General features: G+C 39.7%; 1 protein-coding gene across 2 annotated transcripts in view; it reads right to left on the minus strand.

The window, feature by feature from the left end:
• LOC137320915 (CMP-N-acetylneuraminate-poly-alpha-2,8-sialyltransferase-like) overlaps positions 1 to 7,551 on the minus strand; it is a 54,326-nt gene extending 46,775 nt beyond the window's left edge. For both annotated transcript variants that reach the window (XR_010962675.1, XM_067982906.1), the window contains exons 1-2: positions 7,331 to 7,551; positions 5,765 to 5,896 (exon numbers count right to left, since the gene is read on the minus strand). Coding sequence is in view for 1 of the 2 variants with exons in the window: in XM_067982906.1 (XP_067839007.1) it covers positions 5,765 to 5,896; positions 7,331 to 7,437 (239 nt within the window). In the remaining variant the exon portion in view is untranslated. The remainder of the gene's footprint in view (positions 1 to 5,764; positions 5,897 to 7,330) is intronic.
• Between the last annotated feature and the right edge of the window lie 4,607 nt (positions 7,552 to 12,158).

Raw genomic sequence — 12,158 nt, forward strand, 5'->3', positions numbered from 1 at the left:
GGGGTAAGTGTGCAAGTTGGTGACTTTGATTGTCAGGAGGAGGGTGGTGGAGGCCAAACTTTGTCCCAAGTGACAGAGTGGCCTCCTGCAATGAGTGAGGGTCTCCACCCCCCCCTCCTGTCAAATGGACCTTTGCAGCTGCCACAGGCTGATGGCTGCAACAGGTCCATTTGAACTGGGAGTGTTTCCCCCAGTACGGGAAACAGTCCCAGTTTGCTATAAAATCCCACCCCTCCTCACATAATCCCTTAATCAGGTCAGTTAATGACCTGAACAAGCAAAATAAATACCTTCAAGTGGAACCCCGCTGGCTTTAATTCCCTGCGGGATTCCCACCAGCGGGGGCTGCGCACGCACGCCGGTGTGTCAGTGGGGAACCCGGAAGTGGGCGGGTTGGAGCCGGGCTCCCGACCCGCTCCGGGATTCTCCGATTTTCGGAGCCCCCCGCCAGGAACGCACCCGATAGCGGGTGCTAAAATGATGCCCATTGGTATCATGTGATTTCTTTTAAATGCATGTTTTCCTTTTTTGCATCTCACGATATTGTAATGTATCTCACAACTGAAATAGTCTGGAGTAGCAGCAGGTGATTTTGAAAAATCACACGTTCAAATTTTTCATAATTGCGTTTTCTCAGAATTTGATGTGTCAGCAGTATCACAACACTAATGTGGAAAAATGGTAACCTTAGAAGATGGGACTGTTTTATAGTAGTGCTACTACACGTTTGACAGGAAAGAATCTGCGCTCGTACAGTCCATATTTACTGTTGCTTCCAAAATTTTCTACTGCCCACTACTCTCTTTTATTTTGAATATTTCAATGAGAATCATTAATAGTAAAGAGGAATAATATTGAGCATATATAGAATTCTAAATGATCAACCAAGAAAATATCGTTACTGTGGGATATGAAGAGTGAAGGAGTCAAAAATATGACATCACAGATGACCTAATTCCAGGGAAATATATTTTATCAGCCCCCACAGCTTGATATGACTTGTAAATTAAGGCCACAACTAGAATCTAGTTCTTCCTGCCTCTCTACTGTTGTAAGATTGCACGTGTATCGACCGGCCGACTAAACTTAAGCAGTTTGAGCTGCTAATTCTTTCCATAAAGTGCCAATAGCCGATTTTCAAAATTATACATTTTGTTACTCAATTTTATGCTCATCAAGGTGAACAGTGCTAGTACTAGAAGCTGGAACTATCATTTAAACTGGATGCACAATGGGGAACAGTGAAATCCCATTTTATTTCGTTTGTGAGCAAGTTGTTCTTAAGGCTCTGATCACACATGAGTTATGTGAATAAACTGGGAATTTCCAGGTTCTTCCAATACTTCAATGCATCACATACTAAGATACTAAGATGTACCCACCCAATTTCGATCATAGGTCTGTGCTCCTAGCTGATCTCATGGGGCAATAGTAGGGATGCTACTGTTAGTCTCTGTACTCCTGGGCTAAAGAGTGGGGGGGGGGGGAATCATCCAGGATTTCCACACCTATTTGCTATCCAGGGACCCCTGCTGGAAAGGAAACATGTACAAATCCTTTGTGAGGACAGGGTCAGGCTCAACTATAATGCTGCCCACACTCAAATATCTGCCAACAACTATCATCTGGACTTGTATGTGGTCATTTGTCCAAGATAACAGAGGGCTGTTGGTATCACTGGAGCTGTACTCCAGAAATATTCAGTGTCTTCAAGAGAGATGGGGATAGAATTGAGGGGAAAATTAGTAACATATTCTGCCCTCCCATTTACCTTGGATATGGTCATTTATTCCAGATGTCACAGAAGGGAAATAAAACTTCCCAAAACTCCTGAGGGGATTCAGACTGATCGGGTAAGCTACTGCATTGTAAAGATTTTCCTGTTTGCAAGTGCTTATTGTAAACCACTTCCTCTAATTCTTTATTAGTACAAATTACAGTCAATTATGAAATGCAACTGAAAACTTCAAAAAATGTTGCAGCTTACAATGACCTTCAATACTGGAAGTGTCTGTAACAGGAACTGCCTCACCATTGTGTCTTAAAAAGAAGGAAATTTAAAGAAAAACTTTAGCTGTTTAGTTCTCAAAAGTCCAAGTGGTCTTCTGCTTTTAGAAGAACTGCTTAGTAAAAGCAAAAAAGTGATTGCGTTAACCAGTTTAGCTCCAGTCAGAATGCAATGTTAGCTTTAAATTGAAAAAGTTTCCCACGTATATTGTGTATTTGGCCAATATGAGTAGCTTTAACAGCAGAAAAGTCAATTGCATTCTGGGCACCATTTGATATATATCATCCCAAAGTCTCTCTTTTAAGTGATATTTTCCAAGTAAATGCATTACATTTACAAACGTTTACTATATGTATGTAGAATATCTTTCAGTGATATAGGGAAACTACATCTGGCAATTTTATTCCTCAGAAACTCAACTGAAAACATCAATAACCAACGTAACAACCTAGTACTAATTCAGCAAATTAGCTAAATGCTGTAAAGAATAAATAAATGTCGCATAATGCATTGTGATAGTTAATGTGTTAGTCCAACAATTTTATTTTAAAATCCACAAGCTTTCGGAGGCTTCCTCCTTCCTCAGGTGAATGTGGAACTGACACTGCGACAACGGATGAACGGACACCGCGCAACAATCACCAAACAGGAGGGTTCCCTCCCAGTCGGGGAACACTTCAGCAGTCAAGGACATTCAGCCACCGACCTTCGGGTAAGCGTACTCCAAGGCGGCCTTCGAGACACTCGACAACGCAAAATCGTCGAGCAGAAATTGATAGCCAAGTTCCGCACCCATGAGGACGGCCTCAACCGGGATCTTGGGTTCATGTCACGCTACACGTTACCCCACCAGCGAACAAATGTTATCTGTTTTTAATATAACGGGTCAATTGCTGTCTTTTCCTTCCGGATGTTTCTATGTTTCTACCTCTCTCGCTCTGTTTTTTTAATTGGCATCTCCACATCATCTGTTTTTTTAGTTCTGGCCGTTTGTATATTCGGTGGGCCTGTAGGTAACACCTATCTGTCTGAACACTTTGGTTGCCTTGGCAATGGGCAGTTGAAAAGACTCTCTGTAATCACCAGGCATTGTTCTGTGATTTATAAATGCGATAGGTTCGAGGATTTCAGTTCCACATTCACCTGAGGAAGGAGGAAGCCTCCGAAAGCTTGTGGATTTTAAAATAAAATTGTTGGACTATAACTTGGTGTTGTAAAATTGTTTACAATTGTCAACCCCAGTCCATCACTGGCATCTCCACATCATAGTTAATGTGGAAATATTTTTGGAAATGTTAGAAGGCATGTACAATTTTTTTTTGATTATGTGATTGTCATGTTCCAGAGCATGTCACCTGATACTAAGCACCAAGTGATAACAAATTGCAGTTACACGTAAGAGATAAAAAAAATACTTTTTCCCAATCAAATTTTCTTCTCTTCTATCCTGAAAACCCTGGGTACAATTTCTAGGGCATCAGCTACCTTCCTGTGCCTTGCCATTTTGATCCATGAGCTGGATAGTGAGGATCAGCAGCTTATTGAACTGAGGAGTGAGGGGGGGTTAATCTGACCCTTTCTTCACGTGACATCCACACAGGTGCACTTTCCAACAGAAGTCACTGAGTAGTGGTCAGGAGTCAGAGCCCTGCCCAGTATGAACCCGACCAGGCAGACCAGGAAAGTTGTAGGTTCTATTCCTAGTCTGTGCTAAATTAGCTGATCTTAGCCAGGGGAGAAGTAGGAATATTTAGGAATATTACAACTGGCCTCAGTAATTTTGGACTAGGAAAGGGAAATCCAGCCAGAAATCCCACTCTTCATCATATCTTGTGATGATCCTCCCTCTCCACTCCCATTTGGAAAATGCAGGCCTGTGGCCATTGGATGAGGACATATTAAAGCTCAGTTGTGATGCCCCCCATGGTCAAATAGATTTCAACTTTCACTCTAAACTTACTTATGAAAAGTACCAGAGGATGACCAGTACCTATAGAGTCATATTTCAATGCCTTCAGGAGAAGAAAGAAGAAAATAGGAAAAAAATAATAATCAGTACTAATAATAACGGTAAAAAAAACTGGGACAGTTTTGCCTAATTAAAAGAAGCTATGAAATATGCTAAACTAAAAAATTGATGGGAACTGTAATCCTTGACTTTTGTTGTAATTGATAAAACGTTATGGGTGACTAATATGCCATAGGGTTTTTTAATTTCCTTAGTCACATGTAACTAGAATTAGGATTTTGCTGCTAGCCTGTACAAAGTAGATTCTTCCTGCAATTAACTGTCAAAAAATAATCTGCAACTACTACATGTCCCGTGTCCCAAATTCAATACATCTCCAGATTCTATGTCACAAATTCAATATTCCTGCAGGTCACGTGCCACAAAGTCGATATTCCTTCAGGTTCACTATGTCACATGGCTTCTTCAAATAGTAACGGAAATGCACCATAACAATAAGAAAATAATTATAAAAATAAAATTCACTACCTTGTGTATATAAACAGTAACAGATATGTCATAGTGCATTTATGACAGTGGCCCAATCTAATTGTTCAAATGAGCTTTATTCACAGTTTATCTAAACCTCTCAACGCAACTACTGTTTTGTTAACCACTAAGAGATACTCACTGTCCTCTCCCTATATATATTTATTAGAGATGCTTAAAGGCATAAAAGCAAGCCTGTCTTTGATAACAAAATCTGTCCAGAGATCTACAGGTCCTCCACAGCCCTTTATTATAGTTTATATTCTGTACTAAGAGTTGAGGTGGCGGGGGGGGGGGTTTGAAGTATTTCTCTTTATTCTTTATTTTTGGAAACATTGCTATCCAGCTCACTTCATTTTAATTTCAGTGAATATATATTGAAATTTTCTTGTAACTGTAAATAGACATTAACATTAGGATTTAACTGTAAAATTTATTCACAAAAAATCCTTTCCCCTCATTATATTTACCCCTGAATTGTGTCTCTGTGTTGTTTCACAAGCTAGCTGACTAATAATCAGCTAGACCACCTCCTGTATTACATTTCAGATTTTGATTTTTTAAATTGTTACATTTTTTCACACTGAAAGTATAAGGGACTATGCAGCCCTGTGGACATTCTTCTATTAATATCAACTACTGTCTGAGGAATACCCATGGTTCATTAAACATTTCTATCATTAGTGTTCATATTACTCAATTGTGTACATCATAATATGAGTACTGCCTACAATTTAAAATGTTCAGCTAAATGTCAGGTGTCTGGGGGCGGAGGAAGTATGGAGACTAGATTAGTAACATCAAATGTTTTATTACAATTCATATACTAAAGATCAGAATATCTTCATCTCTGCCATTTTTTTCTACTCTGATCTGTGATCATATAAATTGGTTGCAAAATTGAGAAAATAAACAGAGCAAATACACAAATACCTACTGGGCTCCAAGATCATGCTGAAACCTTTAATGAGCTTTGCTGAGTGATGATTTGGTGTAAAATGTTGCCTTAACAACAAGCAAGGGCCTGGTAAACTTACATGAATTGCTGAATGCCTTTTTAATTCCTGTTCTGTTCTAACAATGAAACCAAACTCACTCCCGTTATTGCTCATTTCCTACTGAAATTCTTTTGATATTAGTACACTACTACTGTAAAAAGGATCAAATATACTTAGTTCTATTATGCAGTGTGAACACAGCTTTCCAATGCCTACAACATAAGATGACTTCATTTTATCAAATATTTTTTAACTTTATACCTGATCTTGACTACTAGGGATGCATTGTTTTTCCAACCCTCCACAGAGTGCTGGAAGCGTGGAAGCACATTCTTCCTATTTACTTTTCTGGAAGTATTAACCATCAGTCGGGTAGGACTCGCTTCTCCATCCCTGAAACAGTTAAGATTAAAAAAACGTTACTGTAGGTGTTGCTTTCAGTAATGTATCAAACCAGATAGCGCGAGGCAACCACCAAACGTGCATCTTGCACATTGCAGGAACACCGCACAACAGCAATTGACCATCTCATGTTCACACCGATCTGCTAACTTTGCTTAACTCGTTTAGCCACTCACGTAGACATCGCTTTCCTGTTTATGACATGAAAGGTACTTCTTGCTTTTTAAGCGCACGTTACTCAGCCACAGGTTAACTTGTGAGCTGCGGTTGGGTGACTCTGGCTGTTCGCCTTGCCTTTACCACAGCTCCCCCATCCAGCGATAGTCAGAGCTTGGTATCATCTCTCACACCATCCAACGGACACTTGACTATTTTACTTGTGACACATGCTGAGAACTGACTTTCCGCTCTGAAACCGCTGCTCGTTTTGCTTTTTAAAAAAACATTAATTTTTTTCCACGGACCGTTTGAATACAATTACTGAAAGAATCAGAATAACCTGATGGAATTCTAATCCGCCCACCGTCGTGGAAACCAGTAAAACATATATTAAAATCGCAATGACAGTTTCATAAAAGAAACCGTGAGGTAAAATTTGAAATCAATATTAACCGGAGAAATCGGTTAATAGTTCGAAATTGTACCCTTCAAAGTCTGTTAAAAGAGATACACTCGTTACACAGAAGAAAACTGTTGCCTTTTGTCGTGCTGGGCTGAATGTGACTTCACTGCTACGAACAGATCAGTCAAATCACAACGATCCAGTGTGTGTACCAGACCAAATAGTGGCGCGTTAACCACATCTGAGGTGCAGGCACAAGCCCACCTACTGGAGAAAATGAGAGAGATGGCAACTGAATAAAACACAACACAAAAGACGGCACTGATTTTGAGGGGTGGTGGGTGGGGGTTGTTCCTTTATTGGAAACACAGCCCGTTTTCAATATCGAAAGTTGACACAATTCACACTCAGGCAGTGGCACCAGAGCGTGTCTGAGCATCGCTATCAAATTCCTGCTCGTTTCCTTCCACACTAGTTGTCTCGGGGGGCGAACAGGGTGGTTTTGTTTCGTGCAGCAGAGACTTGTCTTTCTCACCGATTCACTTCCACAAAGATTTCCATTCCATCCCAGCACTTTTTTAAAAAAAACTAGCGAGCCACGTCCTCAGCACAATGAAACACAAAGACTAAGCAGTAAAACTAACTCAATTGTAAATGTACATAAAAACTCTTTCAGTAACAGTAGCTCTAAAAGGTAAGAACAAAAAAACATCACTTGTGGATTACAAATGATAATTGTCACTCATCAAAAGAAAATTAAACACTAATATACCAAACCAAATCCATGTATTGATTTGCACGCGAACTCCTTTTAAAAAAAAATTCATCACTTTTTCATTTAACATAAGAATAATGCATATTACCCCAGTTGCGTTTGCTGGTGCTCCGATCTTGTTATGTCCTTTGTTTTAAAAAAAATGACTATGATACTTATGGTGCATAATGTCCAACATTTTCGAGGGAGACGCATTGTTTTATATATGTGTATCTATTTATATATAGAAATAAAGGAGTCCGCTTTCCCTTCCAGTCTGGGAAATAAGTAAGGCGCAAAGGTTTCTGTCTGTTAGATTGGAGACAGACACTTGACTGCCCGCCCCTGCTCCTCCTCTCTTTCTCTCTCCCAGTGCATCCACTCAGCGGGGAAGAACAAAACACAGCGCCGCATGACTGACACCGCCTTTCACCAATAACAGCATGGGTACTGCTTGGCTCCGCCCTCAGTCGTGTTGGATTCACCAATAGGAAAGCGAAGCTGCGGTTCTCGGCAAGGAAAATGATTGACAGGAGCCGGACGCCGGGCAGAGTTGCTCTGAAGCAGAGCGGGCGTCTGGTAGATAGAAAAGGGAAACGAGAAGTAAGGCGGCGGTAGAGTGGTAGAAAGCTGCGGTATTTGTAAAATAAGGGTGTTTTATAATCTGCGTAAAACGAATTAGGTTAAAATAAGAGTTGAAACTAAAATCTAAAAGACGAAGTAAAGTTTTACCTGTGCGCCGCATCACAAAACACTGCTTGAAACAGATCTGGGCGCGCCCCCACTGTTTAATGTGCATTAATGCAGGGTCCATGGGCAGCGTGGGACTTTACAGTGAGGAAGGGACAGCAGCAAGTTGGTTCTGAATACAGAAATCAGCCATCCTTATAAATATTTATACATGACATTTGTGCTTAGCCATGCTACCCAAACAAATAAATACTTCATATAAATATTTCTGATGTCGGCTGGTTGTTTCCTGCTTTAGAAGTTCGTTCCCCAGCCCCGCCTTTTTTGGCTCTTTGCCCTCCTTGTAATCTGTCCTTATGTTATCCCAAGTTCATTCGAGTTTCTCACCATGTAAGATTAGTGGCTGAGCTAGATGCCATTCAGTATCAGTGACATTTTTAATCACTACATTCAGTTGTATTTTTCCTATTTTAATTAGTGTAAATTCTTAAATTTGTATTTTGTGCTGCTGAATGGCGTTGGTGAAATTAGCCCGGAGCTAAGCCATGTTTCCATTTTTTTCTGAATTGACATGCTGAAAGATTCGCTACTCCTGTGGAATCATAACTGAATTGTCATTAGTTAGTACACATGAAACCATAATACTGAGAGTTGAGACAATGTTTAGTTGTCTATACTTGTCACAGTCCATAGAGTTCCATTTTAAATGACATGCTAAGAGAAAAATGAATAATTGTAAATTTTACAAAAGGAAAAACTTGCATTTATATAGTGCCTTTCACATTCTCAAGACACCCAAAAACTTCACAGCCAATTGAATATTTTGGAGTGTAGTCATTTTTGTTATGTAGGCAAACACAGCAGCCAATTTGCCCACAGCAAGACCCCACAAACAGCAATGAGATAAATATGTTTTTGGTGGTGTTGATTGAAGGACAAATGTTGGCCAGGACACCTCCCCTCTTCAAATGTGGAATCTTTTACATCCGTCTAAACAGGCAGACAGGACCTTGATTTCATATCTCATCTGAAAGATGAGACCGCTGACAGTGCAGAATTCCTGTATTGCACTGAAGTGCCAGCTTAGAATTTGTGCTTAAGTGCTGGATTGGTGCTTGAACTCACAACCTTCTCAATCAGAGGCAAAGTAATACTACCTAGCCAAGCTGACACTTCCATTGAAAGTTGAAGTAAATGAGAATATAGGTTCAAAGAAACCTAAACAAAATGACAGGAAGTGTGCTTTTATCTTGAATTTATTTTTTTCAAGGGACAAAAATAATACGTAAGACAAGAAGTATCAAAGGCTTTCACAACACCTCCCCTCCCCCCCCAATTCATGATGGCATTCTTCTCCCCATTATTTTCACCCCCCGTTCACTCTCGCACCCATCTGCCTCCAATTCACCTCCCAAAGACACTGCTGACTCCTACCTACTACTGATGTTCCAGGGGATGTTGCTGTGCACTGTGGGTGGCAAGTCCTGCTCTCAAAAAAACCGCTGCGAGATCAGGAAGTCACCACACTCTTATCCAGGCTTACATGTCAATAAAGTTTACTTTATAATTTAATACAAGCAGATAAGCCATTTTCCATTAATGTAACGTCCGGTCACCATCTTTATTTCCTTCAGCTTGCCACAAAGTTCAATCTCTGAGCAAAGTAGCAGAATCATAAGGGAGGAGCCAGAAGCTGTGAGCGGAGTGTGCTAATTACAACTGAGCCGCGATAGCCTTAATGAAGTGTGGGAAGTTTGAATGCCAGCTGATTTTTATCTGCAGATGCAGACAGTGTGCACTGGGCCAAAACACTGACTGTCTGCATAAAATGTGACTGCTTGGTTTGTGTATAACTATATGACCTGATGTGCAGGAGGGAAATAACTAGCAAAGGGAGAATATTTGCTTAATACAAAAAGGTGTCATACTCTAAGGACAAAAGGTAAATTTTGAGACACTTTCACTTCATGCTATCTGGGAACATGTATTCAAAAGTAGAAAACAGAAGGCTTCTAAGATTCAAAGAAGAGAGGTGATGGTAATTGTTAACAGTAAGTTGCAAGGGATGATATTTGAATAGTTCGTGGCAAACTATTCACAGATTTCTAAAATAACATTGTAATAATGCTTGTAGTTATACAGTTATTTATTACATTGAAATGTCTCAAAATTCTTTGCAAATACTTCTGGGAGTGAAATATTTGTTGTTATGAAGACTAATACCACAGCCATTATATGCCAGCAACATCCCACAGACAACAACCTGATGAATGGTCAGTTAATGTTTTTTTGGAGTAGCAGCAGAGGGAGGCATGCTGGCCAGGACACGAGGAGAACGTATTTCTCTTCATCAAAGAGTGCCATGCAATTTTTAAAGTGCAGCATGGAGATGCAAGTGGGACCTTAGGTTAACATCTCATTGAGTGGATAGCATTTCCAACATGTCAAATTCACTCAGTATTGCACTGGAGAATCAAGCTGGATTGTGCACCAAAGTCCTAAGATGCCTATAAACCAATCATTTGCCTAACAAACTATAAGTACCTACTGAAACCAGCATCACAGGTTAAAACAACATCCAATAACTTTAATAAATATGATTTATATTTATCACACCATTGTTTAGAATTATTTTTTCAGCTATGAATGATAAATCTACTTAGCTCAAATCATGTTTCAAATACAAAAAATGTTTTTGATGCCTTTTTTTCTCAAAGAGTGATAAATATTTGGAAAATCCACCAGGTAGAGTAGTAGAAGCAAAAACATTGGGGTTGAATTTCCGCAGGGGTTCTCCCGATTGCCCAATGTAACTTTGGTAGAAATGGTGTAAATGCCATTTAAGCCATTTCTTCAGAGTTTCTGCAGATCTTCCACCAAAGTTACAGTGGACAATTGGGAGAACCCCACGGAAATCCCATTGAATTTGAAGAAAATATATTTGCATGGTATGAATGGGAGAATTATGATACCAGATGGTTGAGCTTCAATGGGCAAATAGTCTTTTTGTGCCTGTTATGCTTTTCACATTCTGATATCAAAACTTAATAATATATTAGTGCAAAACATTTACAAAATGAATCCAGCAGCACAGCAGCGCAATGTGGAGGAACACAACAACAACTTGCATTTATATACCTTTAATGCAGTAGAACGTCCCAAGGTGCTTCACAGGGGCGTAATCAGACAAAAATTGACACCAAGCCAAAGAAAGAGACATTAAGACAGGTGACCAAAAGCTTACTCAAAGAGGTGAAAAGCATCTTAAAGAATGAGAAAGAGGTATAGAGACAGAGAGGTTTAGGGAGGGAATTTGAGAACTAAGGACCTAGATGTCTGAAGGCACGGCAATCAATAGTGAGGCGAAGGAGGTGGGTTGCACAAGAGGCCAGAGTTGGAGGAACACAGATTTCTCAGAGGGTTGTAGGGTGGAGGAGTTTACAAGGATGGGAGCGGTGAGGCCATGAAGGATTTGAACACAAGGTTGAGAGTTTTAAAATCGAGGCATTGGTGGACTGGGAGCCAATGTAGGTTAACAAATGCAGGGAAGGTTTGAGTCCCATCCACTGAGTTTCTTATCGCAACTGCATTAGCATGAATTTGGGATTTGTGATTTTGTCCAGCTTGTGAAGACATTTATTTATATAAAACAAATAAAGGACAGATTTTACCTGTGCTTTTTCTTTCATTTTCCTAATGAAGGCTCTTCTAAAGAGAGTTATTAATCTGACTAGGTTTCAAAAGCCTGTTAGCAGCTAACACATTGTATAGAGTTAATGGAATTACTTACATATAGTGGACCTGCAAGGAGCTAAAAATACCTTATTAGGAATTATTTTGCTGTATAAAATTGAATTACAGTGTTTTTTTAAAATCCATTAATAAGAATTCATTCATTGTTCTAGTTACCTGGTATAAGACAACAATTGACTTACCATTAGAATAAGAAGATTTTAGCTTTCTCCTTTTCTCTGATTGCTAAGAGCTGATAGGCATATTGGTATTTGTAGTCAAGGTTGTGCACCAAATGGTCCTTAAGGCTCTGGAAGCTTGTTGGATCAATGAGTTCTACAATGTTTCCCCTCAGTGACAGTGTATAAAGTGTACTCTTAAACATAGTTTTTGGTGCTACCTTAATATTAGGAGTGAATGAGATGGCTAACTATTGTGTGTACATACAAATTTCTTGGGATTAAAATGGTCGTCACCACCTGACACCTGACTCCTGAGATGATGCAGGCTATGAC

This window comes from Heptranchias perlo, chromosome 4 (assembly GCF_035084215.1).
Source record: "Heptranchias perlo isolate sHepPer1 chromosome 4, sHepPer1.hap1, whole genome shotgun sequence".
In the NCBI taxonomy this organism is placed as follows: Eukaryota; Metazoa; Chordata; class Chondrichthyes; order Hexanchiformes; family Hexanchidae; genus Heptranchias; species Heptranchias perlo.